Raw genomic sequence first — 25,903 nt, forward strand, 5'->3', positions numbered from 1 at the left:
TTCTTGCTCACTACTGTATTCCCAGTGCCTAAAATGGTGTCTGACACTGTAGTTTCTCAATAAATATTAATTGAATGAATGTATCAAGTTTTTCATGAATCCTTGATGATAGGCAGTTACCCTATGTGTTTGGTTAAACATAGAACCAGACCTTTTCAGTCAACCAAATTGTAAATAAGACTGATATCCTCTTATTAAAGAGGAAGACGCAGATCAGGATCCCTGGCCATACTCAAGACTACCTCTCATCTTGTTTGGAGACCATGTTTTTTTGTGAGGCTTCGTTACCCTCTTCCCACTTTTAAATTCATAGACAGTAGCCTGAAACTATATTATTCCAGTGGTGGATTTTTCCCAGTCTTTTTGTTTTGTAATCAATTTTTTAATGTTTAAACTTCAGATCCTAAGCAAATTAAATGAAGCCTCAAGTTTTACATTCAGTGAGGCTGTAGGAGAGTTTTGTAATGTCTCTGAGCTTTGATTTCACTTTTGAAAAATAGGGTTATGATAATAGTATATGGCATATAAGGTTGAGAATTAGAGGAAGTAATCCTTAAAAAGCACTTAGTATAATACCTGACACTGAGGATGCATTCAGGAGAACTTATCGATGATAATAGTAATGTTAATAATGCCAATTATGGTATTGGTTTATTAATTATTATTATCCTTTTTATTACTTTCTTCCTGCCCCTTCTTCTAACACACTGTTTTGAGAAGTGACATCACTATTGAACTGATTTTATAGGTTTCCTGAATATATGTACCAATCTGACTTGAAGTAATCAAAATTATATTCCAAACACTTGGTAAACACCTTAAGTCATTTTAGTGCATTAACTCCCAATGCAAACTCTTGTTTTTGTTCAAAGAGACAGTGCTCCTAATGACACGACTTCTTACCTTTTCTCCACCTTTCCTGACTTGCCCCGGATGCAGAGGAGAAAGCCAAGAAGGAAGCAGAAGAAAAGGCTCGCCTGGCCGCAGAGGAGAAGCAAAAGGAAATGGAAGCCAAAAGCCAAGCTGAAGAAAGTGCATCTGGCAAAGCTGAGAAAAAGACATCTGGGGAAGCTAAGAATCAAGTTAATGGAACACGAACAAATAAAAGCAACAACCCTCATGGGAAAAATTCCGAAACTGAGAAGTCATCGGGAGAAAAGCAGCAGAATGGTGAGTAGAGTCGTGCTGGTGAAAGGCTCTTTTCAGGGTGTTAATGATATGATGAATGGATGCTGGCAAAGAACTGCCCGTGCAAGGAGAGCTCACAGAGCAGGACTGCCTGGCCATCCCAGCTGCTGCTGATCGCACCTCCCTGAGCTGTGGATCCCATCAGGATCCCATCAAAGGCAGCCAGGAGTTTGCTTGGGCCGTTGTCTCTGGGGGGATTTATACCTTTTGGCCCTGCCCAGCTGTACTGGAGACTCTGGCAAATGCCTGCTTTCTAAAGGAGAAATTTGTATTAGCAATCCCAGTACAATTCCTGAATGCTTAGCGTCAGAATGGATGAATGGAAAGGCAGCTTTCTGTATGTACCTTCCCCTGGGAGGGCCGGGACTCATGTCTGTGTAAGGTCTGTTCTGTCTGGGGATTGCAAGATGTAGTAAATGTCAAAGAAAACTTTAAGAAGAGGTGATGTCCAGGTGATGTCCTGGATTTTAAATGGAGAAATTTGGGGGAATACAGGGACTTCTCAGGCATAGAGAATAAGATGAGCTGAGGCACAGGGGCATGGAACTGGTTACCTTGTTTAAGGGAAGAGCAGAAAGTTCAGAGTCACTGGAGCTTTCAAGTGCTAGCTTGTGGTGAGGTTGTTCAGCAGTCCAACAGACCTGGTTTCAAGTCACAGTTATGCCTCTCACTTTTTCTGGTCTTGGCTAGATTACTTAACCCTCTGTCTCTGTAAAATGTGCATAATAATAGTTGCTCACAGCCTGGGCCACTTGTGAGCTTCCAACAATAATAATGACAGCAAAACAACAACAAAACAACTAGCATTTATTGACTATATACCAGGTGCTGTTTTCAGTCCTCTCTTGGGAATTCTGTGGCAGTTTAGGAGTGTTAGGACTCAGTGCTTCTATTGCAAGGGGTCCAGGTTTGGCCCCTGGTTGGGGAACTAAGATCCTGCAAGCTTCACTGTGAATTAGCTGTGCTTGTGTTTAGTCCTGTCCCACTCTTTGTGACCCTGTACACTGTAGCCCACGGTGCCCTCTGTCCATGGGAATTTTTCAGGCAAGAATACTGGAGTGGGTTGCCATTTCCTCCTCCAAGAGATTTTCCTGACCCAGGGATTGAACCTCTGTCTCCTGCATCTCCTGCATTGGCAGGTGGATTCTTTACCACTGAGCCCCCTGGGAAGCCTGCAAGCCTCACAGCTCAGCCAAAAAATAAATTAAAAAGACCATACTTAAAAAAATTTTTTTAGTGAATAAATAAATTCTCTCTTTACATATTCACTGTCTTATCTGCCTGGTGGATCCAGGTGATCTCCTCTGAACGATCTAGCTATGACACTACGCCGCTCAGGTAAATGAGAAGTATGTCGAAAGTGCTTAGTGTAACACTCCACAAGTATTTTTGCAACTGACATATTAACATGTAGAATCAGAAAACAATGTTTTAATACATAAAATAATGCTAATAGCTCATATCATGCCTCAAGAGGTTTGCATAAATTCCTTCAGTTAAGCCCCAAGAGCACCCCAGGAAGCAAGGGAGGCCATCGTCTGACTTGCCCAGCCAGTCAGCAGCCAGGTTCTAGAGCCTGCTCATAACTAGTTGACTCTGTATTCAAGCGTCATAGTCTGGCAAATATATTCAATTTAATAAGAATTTATAATAGAACTGTTGGAGTTTTAGTGCATGCATGCTCAGTTGTGTTCAACTCTTTGTGACCTCATGGACAACAGCTTGCCAGTCTCCTCTGTCCATGGGATTCTTCAGGCAAAACCACTGGAGTGGGTTGCTATTTCCTTCTCCAGGGCATCTTCCTGACCCAGGATTGAACCTAGGTCTCCTGCATTGCCAGCAGATTCTTTACCATCTGGGCCACCTGGGAAGCCCTAGAGAGCAATGTAAAACACTCCTTTCTTGCCCTCCCAAGGAATGAACCAACTGAGAGAGAGATACACGAATCAAAAAGTGGTCAGAATATTAGCTCCACTGCCAGTGAAGCTGTGAAGTGAAAAACATAGAGTTGGTCTGCTGAGCACATGGGCTTCTCACATGTGGCCTGAACTAGGCTTAGCCCACCAGACACCAGGAGAGCAGACGGGCTCCGGTCCCGCCCCATCACTCCACCGGAGCAGGTTGTTCCTGCGGTAACAGAAAAGGGATGTGTCTTGTGGAAAACACATCTCAAAGAGGGTTGAGGGCTGGACAGTGGGTGGCTGGGCTGAGCCATGCATACTCAACTCTTCCTTTTAGATGAGCATCTCCTTCCTAGAGGAGGAGTACGTAAGGGCTGTGAGAGAGGCAAGATGTGTTTCTTCTCTACTTTTTTCCTGTTAGGAATGTGGGTTTAAAATGCCTTTTCCTTAATAAAAAAAAAAAGTCATTATTATGTCAGTAACACTTATGGAATGCATAATATGTGCCAGACATTATAGGTAGGATTTTATACACATTAAATCATTTAAAAATCCTAACAACTGTATGAGGTAGATATACTTATTTCCATTTTGTAGATAAGGAAACCAAGACTCAGAGAGGTTAAATCACTTGCTTAAGGCCAAGCAAACATTCAGTAGAGATTTTAGGCCAAATTCCAGAATAATGTGGATCCAAATTCTACCTTCTTTTGCCAGCATGACCCCATTTGAATGGTTCAGCACTGTTGGGAAGAGCAGGAAATCAGAAGAACACTGAGACTCAACTCCTGTCCACAAAATGTTTATAATCTACTTCTTCCAGGGGTTGGCATACTCTTTCTATAAAGGATCAGATAGTAAATGTTATGTATTGCTGCCATTTGGTCTCTGTTGAAACTACTTAACAGAGACCTGTTTTAGCACAAAAGCAACCACAGATAACATGTAAACAAATGAGAATGGCTGTGTTGCAATAAAACTTTATTTATGAAAATTTAGATTCTCACATAACATTAAATCTCTTTTTTATCAACCATTTAATAATACAAAAACTGTTGTTAGGTTGTGGGTCATATACAACCAGGCAGTGAGGCCAGGTTTGGCCCCTGGACCATAGTTATATGGTCAGGAAATTAAACCAATGAATACAAATATGCTGGTCACAAAGGAGGTTATACATTCTATGAGACAGGTATAAATGAATACCCAGAAAGGGCAGAGGTAACAATAATTTATCAATATTTTGAAGATAATCAGGGGGAGAGCCTGAAAGGCACAAATAGGAGTCCAGATTTTCAACTAGGCTGGGTTGATTCACAACTGTGTTTACTTCCCAAAATAAGCACTGGTCTGCCATTTCCCTTAAAAATTAAGTATTAAATGAGAGGTGGGAAAAGCAATCAATTTTGAGCAATAATAAGAAAGGCTGATGGTGGTTTGGGACCAGGTTACAGCAGCCTAATTAAAATGATTTGTAACTGCACAGAAAGGTTTTTTTGTTGCCCCCTGTTTATTGAATAACAGCTCATATCAGCTGTTAGTCCATTTTCAACCCATGGGAAATTCCTAATGGATTCCGTTCAAGGAACATCATCAGACAAACATATGTCACTTTCCTGGTACCCTTCTTTGTGGCTTCCCGAGGATAGAGCTGAAGAACGTTGGCTCATTGGGGCTTTAGAGGTTTGAGCCCCTATCAGCAATCATGGGAATCCCTAAGCTTTGGCCTCCATCAAGGCACTTTCCCTCTCAGCCTCCCCAACCCTGACTGAGGAGAAGGCAGGCTGCCACGGGCTGCTGGCCAGCATCCAGCACACCAAACCTCTCCTGCTGACTTCCTGGCTTTGCTGCAACTGTGGGTAAAGCTCCAATGCAGGGCAAACCTGAAAGCTTAAAGTATTGTGCTTTAGGGGTATGAAGGCTCACTGAGGAAAGAAACAGCATTTTTCTGCAGGGAATTCATTTGACTACAAGGCTCAAGACCATCCTTGAGTTTATTTCTGGCATCCTTAAAACAGGGAAAAGCCAGTGTTTGGACTGTTTCATGGGTCGCCAAATGAATCCATCTATTTTGGCCATTGGTGGTGGTGGTAACCATGTGCTGCACTGCGACTCCTGCTTACACTCTGGCCAGAGTTGGCTCCCCTTCCTCCAAGCTTAAAATTTGTCAAATTCCATTAAAACTACTTATTTTGTATTGCAAAACTACTTAGAATGTATTGCAACCTAATTATCTTGAATTATCCTTAGATAATTATCTTGAATTATCCTTGAATTATCTTGAATTAGCCTTATATAACCATTTCTTTATAAATCAGTAGACCAAAGGCATTTAGAAATGGCAACAGTAAATGGAAGTCTGAAATCTAGAACTTAAACTTCTTAGGGAAGTTGCAAAATACAGTCCTTGAGAACTTGGCCTCTAAAATCAGACCCATATGTGTATATTATGGTCAATTACTTTACTTGTGCTTCAGGTTCCATAGCTATAAAATTGAGATGTTGATACGAGTCTCACATCCATTCTCCGTTGGTCTATTTAATATTTAAGCAAAATGGTCAATTGGTCATTTGTCAGATCAATGGTTTAAACCAAATCTAAAGAAGCCAACAGGAGCAGTTTTGCTGCAGAGGGAGATACTTCTGCAAAGTTTGGGAAAGATGGGGCCTGAGAGTGTGTGAAACACAGGAAGGCTGGCAGTCCATTGCACTCAACACAGTTGTCCTGACCAGTGTGTGAACTTGCAGTAAACTCAAGGCAAAACTCAAATTTGGAAGACATCCTCAATCATTTGGTGACTTATTATTCAGCATATTGATCACTTAGTGAATGAATCTTGGATGAATTTGTCTACTTTCAATAATAGTACCTTCATAAAGGGATTGCTGTACAAATTTAGTAAAATGATACACACAAAGCATTTAGCATACTGCCTGGCACAAAGAAAGTAAAAAGGGTAAATGTAGCCCTCCCACCGTGGGGCCTATTCCCCCCTCTTCCTGGATGCAATAATTATTAGGGTCTTTTTGCTTAAATAATGCCAGTAATTCAGTAGTAACCTATTCTTGGTTTTATGCAGGCTAGAAAGAAAGCTGCCATCAGTATGATTTGTAAGAAAAATATCTGAAACTTGAGAGTAAATTTGAGAAAAATGTTACCATGTCCTTTCAATGCTAGAAAGACATATTTTCAAACAGATCTTCCCAAGGATTATTTAACTATCTTGGGCAGCAAACATTTTCTGTGTGGGCCCAGATAGTAAATATTTCTGGCTTTGTGTGTCTCTGTTGTAACTATTCAGCTGTACCGCTGCAGCTGAAAAGCAACTACAGACTGTATGTAAATGAATGGGTGTGGCTAGGTTCCAATAAAACTTTACATCCAGAAATGATAACAGGCCAGACTGGCTCATGGACTGGCTCATGATTTGCTGACTCCTTGCTTTAGAAGAACATGACTATGTTTAGCTTCATCATTTACTATTTGACTCAAGCCTAGGTACTGTGACGTTCCGTGAGAACTTGTAGATTTTTGACCATTGGGGATGATAACCCCAACAATTAACAGTTTTTTTGCTCTGTAGGACATAACCAGTTTTGTCTCTAACCTAGTAATCTTATTTTAATGTATTTCTAAAACACCCAGAAATAGCCATTTCCTCATTATCTTCCTGGTTCCCTCATAAATGAATTAAATAAATTTCTGACATACATTCACTCTACATTTGTGTGCATATTTTTTTTTAACTTTTATATATTACACTTCAACAAACTCATTAATTTAAGTACCACTTTACGTCTCTGTTTTAGGATAACAGCCATCATTGAGTGAAGTGCGAGATAGCACATTCAATACCTTAAATGTGTTTGTCCTTATATTATGTCTATAAAGTAGGTATTATTATCCCCATTTTGCAGCTAAGGAAAAGCACATAGAAGTTAAACAGTAGCTGTTAACTGATACAACTTAGAGTAACCCAGGTTTTTCCTCACTCCACAGCCTAACAGTAAAGCTTAACTGCCTGCCTTGGAAAATAAACATCATTGACTTAAGTACAATCCTGTTTAACATGAACTTTTAGTCTTGATTTCCAGATCATAATCCAACTTCCAGGACCTAATCCAATTTCCTGCTATTTACACTCAGACGTGTAACCCCTCAAGACTAAATTTATGCAGTACTTTGTTTTCTTTTTTTATCTTGACAGGTTTAAAGATATTTATAACTTCCCCTTGGCTTTATACATATACTATTTGTCATGTTTATTACTTTCAGGTGACTTGAAAGATGGTAAAAATAAGACAGGCAAGAAGGATCAATCCGATGTCGGAAATGATTCAAAGAAAACAGATGGTAAGAGCATAATTCCCATTATATTTTTCCATAAAATGTGCAATTTAATGCAAGCTTGTTAGAATTACACATAAAGTTGAAATTGTGGTTGTTAATATAGTCTTATACCCCCAAAAAACATTCACTACATTTAAAGAGTACTATTATCCCTTTTTCAATAATTTATAAATTATTATTGTATCTCTTCCCTTCCACCATACTTTCTCCATTATAAATGCATTCTATACTCTTTCTTTTCCTGCTTGCCATTTTTCATTTTAAACTTTTTGAAAAGTTGATTCTGGGATTGTTAAATGTAATGGAATGGAATATAAGTCTTAATGAGTTATTCAGTATAAATGGAAAATGTGCCATGTTTTCAGTTTTTTTTAACCTTTAATGGGTTACTGCTTTTGTGAAAAACAAAAACAGAAATCCGTTCAGTGTTATCAGTATGTCAGGAGAACCACATACTGGAATGTGGGTAGCTGTAGAATAATAGTTTGGTCAGCAAGAGTATGTTTTAAAGGCAAGTTTTGAGTGAGCATCCCAAACCAGCTAGAATGAACCTACATTGTAATGGGCTTCATGAGCACTGCTTTTGCTTTGCATAAGTAGCATTCTAGTCTTTCTAAAATCTGAAAGTTCAACTTTTATTACCCTCCAAACTTTGGACCATTCGATTGAAAATACTATGCTCACCTTTTATATGATCCTCCTGTTTCAGTTATAATATGGACTCATTCCTAGTTATACATATACATGATATTAAACTAAAAATGAAAATTTTAGGGAGTAGTTTTGTTAGGGTCCCAGGTGCTAGTGGTAAAGAATCTACCTGCCAATGCAGATTAGACGTAAGAGACGCGAGTTCAGTCCCTGGGTTGGGAAGATTCCCTGGAGGAGGGCATGGCAACCCACTCCAGTATTCTTGCCTGGAGAATCCTATGGACAGAGGAGCCTGGTGGATTGCAGTCCATGGAGTCGCACAGAGTCAGACATGACTGAAGTGATTTAGCACACACAGCACACAGACTCTTTGAACCATACCTCCCTGCAGACATTGTATTGGATGCTAAACTGTTCTTTGAATAGTTTGATTATTCAAAGAACAAATGCAGGGTAATCAGGTTGAGGAGTAAGAATTTTAAATACTCCTCCTCATACATCTGTTGAAAAGAATCTCCTTAAGCTTTTATATCTAATTCATTGTGATATGCTTTCTTTACCCATATGCATGAAATCAGTTCTTTCCTTGAAGATCATTCAAATTGTTCACTCCAGGTGTCTTGTCACATAATGCCTGGGGAACACACATGTCCAGTTTTGGTGGGTTTTTTTTGCCGTACTGTTTATGCAAATGGAAGCCACTTGCTTAATACATACCCTCCTTAATTGATTGTGACTAAGATGTGAATTATAGCGGGATAAAATAGAATTCCTAATGATGGCCTCTTAGCCAGATTCTGTTATGGGTAAGGTTTGTTCAAATGTTAGACATCATTACACCAAGTCAAGGTAACACAAGCCAGAATATGTATAGTAGAGGAGAATGGTGTTAGTTATAAACCCAGCACCTAGACACCTGACCCAGCCTGTATCCAGTGACTGACCCATCTGAATTCCTACAGCATAAAAAGCCCAGAATAAACTAATTCCCAGATCTTTAATGTGGAACCTTGAATCTTGTTGCATTTTTGTATTGTACTATAAATAACTGTTATGATGTATTCATGTGAGCATTGTAGTTTAAATTTTATTACCTTCATTAGGCCCCTTTACCTGTGTCCTTTTTAATTGAAATATCACCAGATGTTTTAAATAATTAAAACTTCTTTTTGGTGGGGAGAAGTAATGAAATAGATATTTTGTTCTATTGTCCAAAAAAGTATAAAGCTTGATTATTTAATGAAAAGGATTCTTGACCCCATAGGGCAGTGAACAGGGGACAGTAAATAAAGAAGGGACATTTTCTGATGTCTATACTTTTTCCTTCCATAACTTTAACCTTCGCTGATTCAAATAGGGTCTGGTGTGTCCATCTACTTGTAAGTTTGGACATGAACAACTGTGTATTTTAATTTCACTGATGGTCTAACATGACATCAGTAATTACCATTGCTTTGGTATCATCAGGAATTAGATAGACCATTGTGCCTTAGTTACTTGTGCTATCTTATCTTAGCCCAATATCTCATCAGGAGTTATAGTTATTTCTTGGTGGCATGAAGTAGAAAAGAATTTGTTCAGCTTCATGTACCCCTTCTCCTTTGGTCATTAAAACTCTCTACTTTAGAAAAAAATTTTATGTAATAAGCACAATATAATGGGATCAAATAAGAAACAGTATAGAAAATTAAGGGCTTCTGTGGTGGCTCAGACGGTAAAGAATCCGCCTGCAATGCGGGAGACCTGGGTTCGAGCCCAGGGTTAGAAGATCCTCTGAAGGAGGTCATGGCAACCCACTCCAGTGTTCTTGCCTGTAGAATCCCCACGGACAGAGGAGCCTGGTGGGCTACAGTCCATGGGGTCGCAAAGAGTCAGACACGACTGAGCGACTAAGCACACATAGAAAATTAAAACACTTTGCATCTCTACTAGGGTGTTTTCGGTTATTGGAAGCTCTAACAGCATAGTGATTAAGCCCCTGGGTTTTGGAGCCAAGTATTTTGGTTTAAATCTCACCTCTGCCACTTACCAGTTTTCTTAACTTTGGACAGTTAACATTATTTTAAAAATGAACTGCCAGCTGGATGGAGAAATTTGAGGTGCCTCTCCCTCTCTCTTTGTCCCTGGAATGCATGACCTGCCTACTCTTTCTGAGTGAGCTTTTCCAAGGATGCAGCCTTGAGAGAGTAAGCCAGTGTTGCAATCATCTACACTGAATACATGATTGAAACACAGTTAAAGCTTCTACATGAGCTTTTTAGATCCTCGCTGGCAGGTGCACAGAGCTACTTGTCTTAAAGTCTGCATGAGACAAGTCTCTTATGAGATCCCTGGAGAAGGAAATGGCAGTCCACTCCAGTATTCTTGCCTGGAGAATTCTATGGACAGAGGAGCCTGACTTGCTACAGTCCATGGGGTCGAAAGGAGTCGGACATGACTGAGCGACTAATACAGAGTTATAATAGACTTCAGAATTTATTATAATTTTGAACCATAGGAATAACCACATAAAAATTTAATTTAAAGTGATACCTCAAAGTTTAGACATCTCATTTAATATATTGGAAAATTAGTTTGAGAGAAGTGTTAGTAAATGTAGCATTGCATTGTTCTTAGAGCATGGATTTAGATCAGAAAGATCTAGGTTCCTGTGCCAACAATAGTGGTAGTCCTGTGACCTTGGATGAATTATAATCTTACTGCACTTCTGTCTTTATCATCTATAAGAATGGTGATAAAGATTCTTCATAGGGGTTGGAAAACACCTGGAACATTGCCGTCTATATGGTAAATGCTCAATATATGTTAGTTTTCCTAAAAATGATATGTATATCAGTTAGATATGTTGATTTTTAGAAACTATCTAGTGACAAACAGAAACACTTTGAACATTTCTTTTTAATGGCTCTTACTACATCTGATGACCAAGGGGAGTCAATTTAACTATTTTTAATGTCCCTACCCTTACCTTAGTACAACCCCTGGGAACCAGCTCTCATTTTTGAAAGGGAGTGTCCAAGCACAATTCAGTGCCCAGTGTGATCAAACCCACTCTATTTAGAAGTTTCAATATTGTAGACGTTCAGAAAGAAACCCAGTGGAAACTAGACCACAGTTGGTTATTCCCAAATTCCAATGAACGGTGGCAGACAGAGAGGGAAGGAGCATGTGCTGAAAGGGGTAAATTACATACTGGCATAATGAACACATTGCAATTGTAAATTATCTCTGTCAGGCTACTGAAGTACTGTTTAATACCCTGCAGCACTAATTTTTCTAACTGACTTCAAAGAATGAATGCTCTTTGACAAATACCTTGTTTATTCTTAGGGAGAAATGTACTAACATAAAAAGATCTAGGCTTCTGAGCCAAGATTCTCTCAGGGCCTAAAGTTTTACATGGTCATTGGAAGACTTGTAAGGTACTATGTGAATGAATTATTTTCAATGTGTTTTTAGTCATGTTTGAAATAGCATAGCTATAATTTTCATAGTTGCCCAGACATATGAAGTTGCCCTTAACTTTACTTCACTGCATTAACAGAGATATAAGAGACAGCCACTGTTTGTGTCTCTCAAATGATTGATTATAATTAGGCCCTGCAAGGTTATTTATCAAGTCCCAGTGGGGCAGTGCAGCAGGAATTTATCCTTTATTGAATGTTCTGAAAAGTAGAATGCTTAAAGATGTTGGTTCATGAAATTTTGGTCAGTTGTGAAGAGTTGACATCTGCTTCTCCAAAGAGGATGACCAAGAATTAGATTTACCCTTCCACTTGAAACATTTTTTAATAAAGACAATGTATGTGGAAGAATGATTTTCAAGAGATGAAGACATTAAGAAATATTGGACATCATGAAATGAAAACAGTCTAAGAGACAAGAAGCAAATGAAGTTGAGCCTACAATTGCCTCAGCTTACTGCAATTAGTGGATTTCCAGGCAGACCTGAGGGACTCCTTGAGCTGAGGAGTTGACTGAGGATCCAAGGAGGCTAAAGTGGCTATGATTAACAGGATAAAATATCAGAGAGAATAGAGCTGCCGAGAGATAGAACTGTAGAAATCTGAAGAGCATTCATCAGAGTACTGATGGATCCATTCAATGAGGAAACTACCTGAGACCAGGAACAAACCATTCAAGAGGTCTAAAGGGAACAGTCCTGATCTTTACACTTCACAAAGAGCAGTAAAAGTGCCTATTCCCTCTAGCCAGATTAGAATCCTTCATAATTTAAAGAGAATTGGTTATAATACTCATTAATTGTCTTGCCTTAGCTGGGGAATAATTACTTGTAGGCTAAATGTTGCTTTAGTCTCACCTAACAAATCTTTAAAAAAATTTTTATATATTTTTTAAAATTTATTTTTAATTGAAGGATAATTGCTTTACAATATTGTATTGGTTTTTCTGCCATACATTTCTTAAAATCGAGATATAAGAGGATCGAAGTGTTTCCAAATAGCTGCATCCCAGAATGAGGGTTTTGTGAGTGTGTGTGTGTGTGTGTGTGTAAAAATATATAGTATCCAACAAGCTAAAATTCACAATGTCTAACATCCAATTAAAAGTTACTGGACATGCAAAGAAGCAAGAAAATACTATCCATAAGAATAAAATAGCAACCAATTGAAACCAACCCAGAACTCAAGCAGATGTTAGAATTAGCAGACAAGAACTTTAAAGTAGTTCTTAAAACTGTTGCCGATATGTTTGAAAGATGAGTGGAGACATGAAAGATACACAAAAGATAAAATCAAAATGTCTAGAGGTGAGAACTACAAGGTCTGATATGAAAAATATCCTGGATGATATTAACTAACTAACACTGGATGGGGTTAATAACAAATACACCGGGTGTGATTAGACATTGTAGAAGAGTAGTGAGAACTAGCAATAGAAATTATCTGAAATGAAACACAGAAAACAAGCATAGAAATTGTAAACAGCCTCAGTGAGTTGTAAGGCACCTTCAAGCAGCCTAATGTATGTGTAACTGGAGTCCTAAAGTAAAGAAGAGAGAAAGAAGGAAAGAATATTTGATGAAGTCATGGCTAAAATTTTGCTGAATGATGAAAACTATAAGTCCATTGGCTTAAGAATCACAATAAAACACAAGGACAAGGAATATGAAGAAAATTATACCAAAAGCTTATCATAATCAAATTACTCCAAACCAGTAATGAATAGAAAAAATTTTAAAACAGCTGGAGAAAAGAAGATACATATATAGAGATGAACAAAGATAAGGATAACAGGAGATATCTCATCAGAAACAATGCAAATGAGAAGATAGTAGAGCAACATCCATAAAGGGTTAAGAGAAAAATTTTGATCAAAAATTCTATACCCAGCAAAAATATCTTTCAGATATAAAAACTGAAAGAATTCATTTCTGGTAGACCTACACTACAAGAAATGATAAAGAATGGCAGAAAGGTGGCTAATGCCAGATGTATCAAAGTATTGAGGAGCACTAAAAATGGTAACTAGATGGATAAATATACAATATTTTTTCTTATCATTTAAATACCTTGACTAATTGACTATTTGAACAAAATATATTTTGGGTTATAGTATATATAAAACAAATATATGACAAAAATAGCATAAAAATCTGGAGAGGAAAAATGTATATGCTATTGTAAAGTTCTGATATTATACATGAAGTGATTCAATATCATTTGAAAGTAGATTGAGATAGATTAAGAGCATTTACCATAAACTCTAAAACAATTAGTAAAATAACAAAATAATGACATGTAACTAATAAGCCAAAAGAGATAAAATGAAATCATAAGAATAAGTAATCCAAAAGAAGGTAGAAAAAAATGAGAACAAAGAATAGAAGAGACAAATAGGAAACAAATAGCAAGACTATAGATTAACACTAAGCATAATGCTGTATATTCCCTCTAAATATTGTTTTATTTAGTAAAATGCCACAAACTTTGATATGTTGCATTTTTATTCACATTTCGTTCAAAATATTTTCTAATTTTTATTTTTACTTCTACATTGATGTAAGGACTATTTAGTAGTATATTATTTAGTTTCTGAGTACTTTCCAGAGATAGTTGAAATTTAAGTTCTTTCTAAATTGATCTATAGATTCCATGACATCCATTAAAATCCTAGCAAGCTTTTGGGGTAGAAATTGATAAGCTCATTTTAAAATTTATATGCAAATGCAAAGTACTCAGAATAGACAAAGTAGCTTGGGAAACGAAGGAAAAAGTTGGAAGACTAAACAGGTAAGCCTGCTTTCAAGACTTATAAATCTATAATAATCAAGGCAGTATAGTATTGGCATCCAGATAGAGAAATAGGTCAGTGGAAGAGACTAGAAGTTCCAGATCCACATGTATATGGATATCTTGCTTTTGACATTGTCAGACAAATAAATTCCATATTGACAGTAAATTAAAGGTGGATTCTGCTATAGATTTGTTGACACTGAAATGCATACTTGTGACCAATGTGTTGTTTTGATTGCCATTTTACTATAAAATATATCCTTCACGTACACTGTAATGCTCACATCTACTAGCCAGTCAGTGGTTTCTTTCTCCTGAAGGAAAAGCTACTTAGGAGGTCAGTTCATACCAGAAAGTTGTCTGGTAAGCTGAGAATGTAGGGGTGTAGGGGAAGTTAGTTGATGCATTGTAACTTGAAAGTAGAATGTCTTGAAACTTCTGTCTCTGCGTTTGGGATGAGGGTGCCAAGAAAAGTGAATAGGGACGATCTTGTGTACCCTAGATCCTGATGGTGCAAGAGGCAGCCCTCCATGGCACTCATTTTACATATAGTCTCCTTTTGGATCTCACACTCAATATCAGATATGTTGATATTTGGGATAGATTCACACTGTTAATTTTCAGTCTTTGCTTGCCTGGACCTTGATCTTGATGAAACTTCTTTGTTTTTAAGGCAGAGATCCTCAAACTTGTTTTTCTTATTTTATTTGCCTATCATATAAGCCTAACATATTATCATTAACTCTGCATACTCCCCAAAGTATGCCCAGATCATGAACCTTGGTGGGTAATATAGGCCAAAGATGATGAACAGTTCTGGGAATACTAGTTGGTACCCTGTGCTTTTCTCTCATATGCAAGATGATGCTACTATAATAATAATTTTGAATCCTTTCTAATTTACTTTAAAAATTAAACCTGTGAGACTGTAGTGCTAAACTGGTTTTAACAATGAATGATTTACAGTACACTTCACCATTGATCATGCTGCTAAAGTCAACACTACTGCTGTGAGGTAGTTTCTACAAATAGTTAATCTGATCCTTTGGGTTTTTTTACTTCTTTCTTCTCAGGGGATAGCATTTGTTAGTTTCATTGTAGCATTCTGTGGATTGACAGAAGTAGGTCTATTTCTTTTTCTAGTTTCCTTTTTAATTTATTTTTTTATTGAAGAACAATTGAATTTTGTTGTTTACTGTTGTTACTGTCAAATCTCAACATGAATCAGCCATAGGTATACAATATCCTCCCCTCCCTTTTGAGCCTCCTTTCCACCTCCCTCCCTATCCCACCCCTCTAGGTTGATACAGAACCCCTGTTTGAGTTTCCTGAGCCATACAGCAAATTCCCATTTGCTATCTATTTTACATATGGTAATGTAAGTTTCCATGTTACTCTTTCCATAACCCCTCTCCCCATGTACATAAGTCTATTCTCTATGTCTGTTTCTCCATTGCTGCCCTGCAGATACATTCTTCAGTACCATTTTTCTAGATTCCATATATGTGCATTAGAATACAATATTTATCTTTCTCTTTCTGACTCACTTTACTCTCTATAATAAGTTCTAGGTTCATCCACCTCATCAGAAGTGACTCATATGCATTCCTTTTTACAGCTGAGTAATATTCCATTGTGTATATGTACCACAACTTCTTTATCCATTCATCTGTTGATGGACAGCTAGGTTGCTTCCATCTTCTAGCTATTGTTACTAGTGCTGCCATGAACAATGGGATACATGTGTCTTTTTCAATTTGGTTTCCTCAGGGTATATGCCTAGGAGTGAGATTGCTGGGTCATATGGTTGTTTTATTCTTGTTTTTTACTATCTTCCATAGTGGCTGTATCAGTTTACATTCCCACCAACAGTGCAAGAGTGTTCCCTTTTCTCCACACCCTCTCCAGCATTTATTGTTGTACACTTTTTGATGATGGCCATTCTGACCAGTGTGAGGTGATATCTCATTGTAGTTTTGATTTGCATTTCTCTAATAATGAGCGATGTTGAGCATCTTCTCATGTGTTTGTTAGCCATCTGTATCTCTTCTTTGGAGAAATGTCTGTTTAGGTCTTTTTCCCACTTTTTGATCGGGTTGTCCACTCTTCTGGCATTGAGTTTTATGAGCTGCTTGTATATTTTGGAAATTAATCCTTTGTCAGTTGTTTCACTTGCTATTATTTTCTCCCATTCTAAGGGTTGTCTTTTCACCTTGCTTATAGTTTCCTTTGCTGTGCAAAAGCTTTTAAGTTTAATCAGGTCCCACTTGTTTACTTTTGTTTTTATTTCCATTACTCTAGGAGGTGGGTCATAGAGGATCTTGCTTTGATCTATGTCATCGAGTGTTCTGGCTATGTTTTCCTCTAAGAGTTTTATAGGTTCTGGTCTTACATTTAGATCTTTAATCTATTTTGAGTTTATCTTTGTGTATGGTATTAGAAAGTGTTCTAATTTCATTCTTTTACATGTAGCTGTCCAGTTTTCCCAGCACCATTTATTGAAGAGGCTGTCTTTGCCCCATTGTATATTCTTGCCTCCTTTGTCAAAAATAAGGTACCCATAGGTGCATGGGTTTATTTCTGGGTTTTCTATCTTATTCCATTGGTCTATATTTCTGTTTTTGTGCCAGTACCATACTGTTTTGATGACTATAGCTTTGTAGTATAATCTGAAGTCAGGAAGGTTGATTCCTCAAGCTCCATTCTTCTTTCTCAAGACTGCTTTGGCTATTTGGGGTCTTTTGTGTTTCCATATGAATTGTGAAATTTTTTATTCTAGTTCTTTGAAAAATGCCATTGGTAATTTGATAGGGATCACATTGAATCTGTAGATTGCATTTGGTAGTATAGTCATTTTCACAATATTGATTCTTCCTGCCCAGGAACATGGAATATCTCTCCATCTGTTTATGTCATCTTTGATTTCTTTCATCAGTGTCTTATAATTTTCTACGTATAGTTCTTTTGTCTCTTTAGATAAGTTTATTCCTAGATATTTAATTCTTTTTGTTGCAGTGGTGAATGGGATTGATTCTTTAATTTCTCTTTCCGATTTTTCATTGTTAGTATATAGAAATGCAAGTGACTTCTGTGTATTGATTTTGTATCCTGCTACTTTGATAAATTCACTGATTAGCTCTAGTAATTTTCTGATGCTATCTTTAGGGTTTTCTATGTGCAGTATCATGACATCTGCAAACAGTGAGAGCTTTATTTCTTCTCTTCTGATCTGGATTCCTTTTATTTCTTTTTCTTCTCTGATTACTGTAGCTAGGACTACCAGAACTATGTTGAATAATAGTGGTGAAAGTGAACACCCTTGTCTTTTTCCTGATCTAAGGGGGAATGCTTTCAGTTTTTCACCATTGAGAATAATGTTTGCTGTAGACTTATCATATGTGGCCTTTACTATGGTGAGGTAAAGAGAAGGCAATGGCATCCCACTCCAGCACTCTTGCCTGGAAAATCCCATGGATGGAGGAGCCTGGTGGGCTGCAGTCCATGGGGTTGCTAAGAGTCAGACATGACTGAGCGACTTCACTTTCACTTTTCTCTTTCATGCATTGGAGAAGGCAATGGCAGCCCACTCCAGTGTTCTTGCCTGGAGAATCCCAGGGACGGGGGAGCCTGGTGGGCTGCCATCTATGGGGTCTCGCAGAGTTGGACACGACTGAAGCGACTTAGCAGCAGCAGCAGCAGCATGTTGAGGTAGGTTTCTTCTGTGCCCATTTTTTAAAGAGTTTTAGTCATAAATGGGTGCTGAATTTTGTCAAAGGCTTTTTCTGCATCTATTGAGATTATCATATGGTTTTTATCTTTCAGTTTGTTAGTATGGTATATCACATTGATTGATTTGCATATATTGAAGAATCCTTGCATTCCTGGAATAAACTCAACTTGATCATGGTATATGAGCTTTTTGATGTGTTGCTGAATTCTGTTTGCTAAAATTTTGTTGAGGATTTTTGTATCTATGTTCATCAGTGATATTGGCCTATAGTTTTCTTTTTTGGGTTTGCTTTTTTGGGGTTTTGGTATCAGGGTGATGGTGGCCTCATAGAGTAAGTTTGGAAGTGTTCCTTCCTCTGCAATTTTTTGAAAGAGTTTTAGAAGGATAGGCATTAGCTGTTCTCTAAATTTTGATAGAATTCTCCTGTGAAGCCATCCGGTCCTGGGCTTTTGTTTTTTGGGAAATTTTTGTTCACAGCTTCAATTTCAGTGCTTGTAATTGGGTTGTTAATAATTTCTATTTCTACCTGGTTAGTCTTGGAAGATTGAACTTTTCAAGAATCTGTCCATTTCTTTCAGGTTATCCATTTTATTGCCATATATAGTTGTTCATAATAGTCTCTTATAATCCTTTGTATTTCTGCATTGTCTGTTGTAACCTCTCCTTTTTCATTTCTAATTTTGTTGATTTGATCCTTCTCTTTTTCTTGATGAGTCTGGCTAAAGGTTTGTCAATTTTGTTTATCTTCTCAAAGAACCAGCTTTTAGTTTTATTAATCTTTGCTATTGTTTCTTTCATTTCTTTTTTCAATTATTTCTGCTCGGATCTTTATGATTTCTTTCCTTCTGCTAATTTTTTTGTTGTTGTTCTTCTTTTTCCAGTTGTTTTAACTGTAAAGTTAGGTTGTCTATTCAATGTTTTTCTTGTTTCTTGAGGTAGGATTGTATTGCTATAAACTTCCTTCTTAGAACTGCTTTTGCTGCATACCACAGGTTTTGAGTTGTCATGTTTTCATTGTCATTTGTTTCTAGAAATTTTCTGATTTCCCTTTTGATTTCTTCAGTAACCTGCTGGTTATTTAGAAATGTGTTGTTTAATCTCCATGTGTTTGTGTTTCTTACAGTGTTTTTCTTGTAATTGATATCTATTCTCATAGTGTTGTAGTTGGAGGAGATGCTTAATATGATTTCAGTTTTCTTAAATTTACTGAGGTTTGATTTGTGACCCAAGATGTGGTCTATGTTGGAGAATGTTCCATGTGCACTTGAGAAGAAGGTGTATTCTTCTGCATTTGGATGGAATGTCCTGAAGATATCAATGAGATCCATCTCATCTAATGTATCATTTAAGACTTGTGTTTCCTTATTAACTTTGTGTTTTGATGATTTGTCCATTGGTGTGAGTGAGGTGTTAAAGTTTCCTACTGTTATTGTGTTACTGTCAGTTTCTCCTTTTATGTCTGTTAGTGTTTGTCATGTACTGAGGTGCTCCTATGTTGCGTGCATAGATATTTACAATTGTTGTGTCTTCCGCTTGGATTGATCCCTTGAGCGTTATGTAGTGTCCTTCCTTATCTCTTGTAATGCTTATTTTAAGGTCTATTTTGTCTGATATGAGGATTGCTACTCCAGGTTTCTTTTGCTTTCCATTTGCATGGAATATATTTTTCCATCCTCTCGCTTTCAGTCTATATGTGTCTTTAGGTCTGACGTGGGTTTCTTATAGACAGCATATATATGGGTCTTGTTTTTGTATCCATTCAGCCAGTCTGTGTCTTTTGGTTGGAGCATTTAATCTATTTACATTTAAAGTAATTATTGATATATATGTTCCTATTGCCATTTTCTTAATTGTTTGGGTTGATTTTGTAGATCTTTTACCTTCTGTTGTATTTCTTGACTATATAAGTCCCTTTAACATTTGTTGTAAAGCTGGTTTGGTGGTACTGAATTCTCGTAACTCTTGCTTGTCTGAAAAGCTTTTTATTTCTCCATCAATTTTGAATGAGATCCTTGCCGGGTACAGTAATTTTGGCTGTAGGTTTTCCCTTTCAGTACTTTAAATATATCCTGCCATTCCCTTTTGGCCTGCAGACTTTCTGCTGAAAGATCAGTTGTTAAGCTTATCGAGTTTCCCTTGTATGTTACTTGTTGCTTTTCCCTTGCTGCTTTTAATATTCTTTCTTTGTGTTTAGTCTTTGTTAGTTTGATTAGTATGTGTCTTGGCATGTTTCTCCTTGGGTTTATCCTGTATGGGACTCTTTGTGCTTCTTGGACTTGATTGTTTCCTTTTCCATGTTGGGGAAATTTTCAACTAAATCTCTTCAAAAATTTTGTCATACCATTTCTTTTTGTCTTTTTCTTCTGGGACCCCTATAATTCAAATGTTGGTGTGTTTGATATTGTCCCAGAGGTCTCTGAGACTATCCTCAGTTCTTTTCATTCTTTTTACTTTATTCTGCTCTTCAGAAGTTATTTCCACCATTTTATCTTCCAGCTCACTGACTTGTTCTTCTGCTTCAGATATTCTGCTATTGATTCCTTCTAGAGTATTTTTTAATTTCAGTAATCATGTTGTTTGTATGTTTATTCTTAATTCTTCTAGATCTCTGTTAATTGATTCTTGCATTTTCTCCATTTTGTTTTCAAGGTTTTTTTATCATCTTTACTATCATTATTCTGAATTCTTTTTCAGGTAGTTTGCCTATTTCCTCTTCATTTATTTGGACTACTGTGTTTCTAATTTGTTCCTTCATTTGTATAGTATTTCTCTGCCTTTTCATTATTTTTTCTTAACTTATTGTGTTTGAGGTCTCCTTTTCCCAGGCTTCAAGGGTGAATTCTTTCTTCCTTTTGGTTTCTGCCTTCCTAAGGTTGGTCCAGTGGTTTGTGTAAGCTTCGTATAGGGTGAGATTTGTGCTGAGTTTTTGTTTGTTTGTTTTCCCTCTGATGGGCAAGGTTGAGTGAGGTGTGGTAATCCTGTCTGCTGATGATTTGGTTTGTATTTTTATTTTGTTTGTTGTTTAGATGAGGTGTCCTGCACAGCATGCTGCTGGTGGTTGGGTGATACAGGGCCTTGTATTCAAGTGGCCTCCTTTGTGTGAGTTCTCACTATTTGATTCTCCCTGGGGTTAGTTCTCTGGTAGTCTAGAGTCTTGGAGTCAGTGCTCCCACTCCAAAGACTCAGGGCTTGATCTCGAGTTTTGCATGGATCTGTATATTCTTTTCCACTGGTCAGTTACTCTTGTCCACTCTCAGCTGGTGTTCTGCATGCACTTCTGTGTCTGAAGGTGTATTCCTGATGTATCCATGGAGAGAGATGTACTCCATGTCCACCTACTTCTCTGCCATCTTTTCCTCTCCTCTATTTTTTTAATGAAGGAATTTCCTTCCACATGAAAATCTAGGATCCTTATTTTCCATCAGTTTACAGGACCAAACATCTGGAGTGCCCTTGGTCCCAACTAAGATAAATCATCATAACAACACATGTTCTGGTTCATATCCTATTTCCCTTAGCCATTTGTCCATGAAAACTCTTGTGACCCATTTACTTAATATATTTGTATGTATCAAGATATGGAGCATCAACAGTAAGTAAACGCTGTGGTTTAGCAAGAAATAGGCATGAAATATGTGCTTTTTCAAAACATTTTATGCATTATTTTCTCAAGTTGTATGATAACCCAAATATCTTAACCCTCTACTGCAATGTCCCTGTCAAAGGAAAACAACAAAAAGTTGATAAATGCAAGAGAGAATTTCAATATTATTTTTAGATTCTTATTATTTTTATGCATCTAGATAAGATACCCTAATTAGATCCTGAAAGGTTTTTTGTTACTTACAATTTTTTGTTGATAAACTTCAGTGCCAGTTTCTAATTAATTTTAGAAACCTTGCTATAGGTTGACCCAAGAAGAAGAGTTTTGTGAGTGCAGCGATACCAAAACCCAGTATAATTTTTTTGGATGGATTTTGGGGAAAACTATTAACCAATCCATTGTATATGGGTTGGAAGTGGTCAAATGGGGTGAAATTAAAAAAAAAAAACTCTTTGTTTATTTTTACTGAGGATGTTACACTTGAAAGCATAGGAGTATAAAACCTGTGACATCCACACGGCTCTAGCATAGATGAGTCACAGTGAATGAGAAGAATTAGCTCTTTTGGTTACAAGCATCCATTTCAAACCAATGTGTTTTTAATATAGTTCTAGGTTCAGTGAATGTGCTTTTTAAGGAGGATATATAATAGATATCCTCATGATGGATTAAAAAGGAACAAGTGACATTAAACTATTATTTACTCCTGTAAGTTTTGTGTTATTGAAATTCACATTTGTAGTATCAAACAGCAACTGAATTTGTGTGTGTATATATATACATATATACAATATACATATATGTGGGTTGTGTATATGTATATAGTATGTGAATATATGTGTGTGTGTGTATATATGTATAATACAGTGTTAATAGGCACATTTACAATAATTAAATTGTGCTATAGTAAAGAAAACTTCTCAAATCAATTCATGCTTTTCAGATAGCCATTTAGATTCCAGTCTCTTACCAAATAACTACATAGTAGAAATGTCACATAAAAGTATATTATGTACTCTGTGTTAATGATGAAATTAATCTTTTTAAACAACTTTTCCCTAGCAATTATTGGTATATAAGCTTTCATTGTTTCACTCTATCTTCTAGACATTTTGTTACACTCTTAATGTACCATTGAATTTTTCAAGGAACCTGGTTTGACAGAGAAGATTACAATTTTGGAACTACTGGGGAAATGTGATTTGTCTTTTTTTTTTACTTTTATTGATGTTCAGGATTAAAAATAACTTTTTAGTATTCATGAAATAAATATTTATCTGTTTTCCCCCTAGAAAAATTGTATTCTGTCAGATTCTTTGCAAGTGATTGGAGAAACACAAGCAACAATACATTTGTCAAAAGAAACTCTATTAACATTATAAAATTAAAAAAATAAAATAAACAGCTGCTTTTGAAATATGTGCCAAAGCCAGGAGCTAGCTATATCTCCATTGTTAATGCTGTTTTATTTTCTAGACACCCACAAGCTAGAAGAGTTGTTAAAAATGCAACATCAAACAAGTATAGAAGCTTTCTCTTTGTGTTTATTCTTAGTGTTTTACACCAAAGGGCAGCCTGATCTCCAAGTGATGATAACTGTATTTCATAAGTATTAGTTATCTACAATATATGCTATTTTTACTCTATAGCCTGGAGCCACAGTGAAAAATAAGAATAAATGTTTGGTTTTTTTCCTTTCATTCATTTTGAATCTTTACTTTTCCTGAACTAATAAAATAGGGAAAAATGTGAAAAGCAGTCAAAACATTTCAGGCCTAAAATCCCAGCCTCATTTAACTTTCTCTGAAGGACTTCCTTATTCTCTGGTTTCTTGTTGGCTCCAAAAATAAAAGATTCAAAAGCTGATCAGAAACAAAACTTGGGTGCAGACAACTCTGCCCTTCCCTGACCCAGAGGAGTGATAGGAGCTGTTAATGCCTGACTTTTACTTACCTCTTAATGGGGGTCAGGTCCAGGGGCACTTGGTGAGCTGAGTATTTGGTTTCCTTTAGTGTTGAAGTACTAGGTTCTTAATACAAAGAATGGCAGTAAAATACCTTGGACAATATGAGACAGAAGAACAAGAAACAGTTGTTCACATAGTTTAAGTTTGGAAAGAAGAACCATGCTACATAAAGGAAGAAAGAAAACAGCAAGTAAAAGGATAAAAGTTAACGTGATCATTATTCTCAGTGATACCACAGATGCCAAGGATCAAAAGAAAAGGCAAAGAAAAGTCACAAGGGTTGAACCTAAGAACTACTATCCTTTGTACTTACTCTGTATATTTGGATCAAATGGGTAAATGTTAGGAAATGAGGAAATGATGGCATAGGTAAAGTTTCAGGAAATTATATTCCTACAAATTTAGTGTATCATCCATTTATTCTCTCCATCCATCATCCATCCATTCATCTACCTGTCTTAGGAGAGCTATAGCCTTGGTATTATATGCAGTAAAATTAATTTAGAATAATTCGTTAGAATTATTTAGAATAATCACATTCTCTATCATGTGGGGCAAGGAGAAAGCATGCATGTATGCTTTGCGGTTTTGGTGGTAACCATTTAAAATAGCTGTCTTGGGACTTTCCTGGAAGTCCAGTGGTTGAGACTTTGCATGACCAATGCAGGGGGCTTGGGTTTGATCCCTGGTCAGGGAACTAGGATCCCACATGCTGCAGCCAAAAAAAAGAGAAAGAATAAAATAGCTGTCTTGCACTTACGACCTAGAAGATTGAAAACAATGCCTATCTCTAAGCAATGTTAGTTTGTTTTTAGTATTTCCTCATTATTAAGAAACAAAACAAAACCAGGACCTGCTTATAAGCCCCACAGAAATTCTACTAGATATTTTAAATTGGGTTTAGTTTTACCACATTTATTCTTCTGCAGGTTTTTGTTTTTGTTTCTGTTTTTTTTATTTAGCCTTTTACAGCTCTTTCTATTGCTTATGGTATCACTTTGTTATTTTTGTAGAAAGTTGACTCCATGGAGAGGCAGCTCTAGAAGGATTCCTGGGACTTGAAAATCTGGTTTAATTCCAACTCTGTGCTTAGCCAAGTCAGCTTTCTTTTGAGCTTGGGTGATAGTTGAATCAGGTGATAAAAAAATCAAGCCCAAGAAAAATGAAAAGTAAAAGTATGTTTTTAAAACCAGTGCCAGATTCTATGAGGCCTGCCTTGTAGATATTCAGCTTGTGATCTAGGAATAAACAATATGCCTGCTAAACACATATCTGGAGTCAAATCAAATCTGAACTTTAAGCCTCTTAAAACAGCTATCTTTAAACCAAATGATTTTCTGTAGCATCTCTACTTACCTCTAGGAGCAACCTGAGAAGGGAAGAATAGGGCCACATTGTTGTAAATCTCCATCTTCTATTTCTTTAAATGAAGTTGCTGAAACATTCTTTACTGTTCATTCCCTTGGAGTAAATACCTTTCTGTGAATTCATACAACCACACACTTAAGGCTTCAGAATCCACATGGCTGCCTCACTATGAAATGTGAGGAGTTTTGTCTAGGGGCTGGTGAGGAGGAGGCACTTACTTCGATATTTTCTTGAATTTTCCCAAATCGAGTGAAGATATTTTCCATTTCAGTTCATCAATCACTCTTAAAAAGATGACTGAGTTTAACTACTTTTTGTGGCCTCCAAAAAGCCAATATCGATTTACAATCAATGGAATTCAAAGCAGCTATAACAAAAATAGTCATGTAAATCAGATCAATACAGAGTGATTTCTCACACTTTGGTTTTAGGTCCTCATTTTTATATATTTTGTAGTTTTACCCAGTTTTAGTTTTAAATGCTTATGCAGTTTTAGTTTACATTGAAAACAAATACACAAAACTGAAACACAACAAAGCAAGTCTGTGACATTTGACGCTCAGGAGAGAAAGAGTGGAGTGAGAAGATTTACAAGCATGTCAAAGCCACTTGGAAAGCAGGTGCTGTTTCTCTGGGAGCTTAGTCCCACAGAGTGTCATGCACAGTGGGCTATTTCTTCATAGGGAGTACACATTTTTGACATGTCATAATTTGCTATGGAATATATTATAAAATCAGTGCACTTATGATTTCGTTTTTATTTCACACTTTGAAAGTCAGGATTAGAAAAGGGTTGGAGAGAGATTTCCTACTCATCGTTACACTTTGTCTGTCCCACCCACCTCATACTTAATTCTCTGCCTTTCTATGAAACAACAATAATTTGC

The 25,903-nt window shown here is 36.8% G+C and overlaps 1 protein-coding gene across 9 annotated transcripts in view; it reads left to right on the plus strand.

Annotated features, from left to right (window-relative positions):
- PDE1C (phosphodiesterase 1C) overlaps nt 1–25,903 on the plus strand; it is a 594,246-nt gene that overhangs the window by 522,036 nt on the left and 46,307 nt on the right. For all 9 annotated transcript variants that reach the window (XM_081533589.1, XM_081533591.1, XM_081533590.1 and 6 more), the window contains 2 exons: nt 940–1,170; nt 7,366–7,443. In XM_081533589.1, the coding sequence (XP_081389715.1) occupies nt 940–1,170; nt 7,366–7,443 (309 nt within the window). The remainder of the gene's footprint in view (nt 1–939; nt 1,171–7,365; nt 7,444–25,903) is intronic.

The sequence above is a fragment of the Giraffa tippelskirchi genome, chromosome 10, assembly GCF_054371585.1.
Source record: "Giraffa tippelskirchi isolate mGirTip1 chromosome 10, T2T-mGirTip1v1.2.pri, whole genome shotgun sequence".
Taxonomy (NCBI): domain Eukaryota; kingdom Metazoa; phylum Chordata; class Mammalia; order Artiodactyla; family Giraffidae; genus Giraffa; species Giraffa tippelskirchi.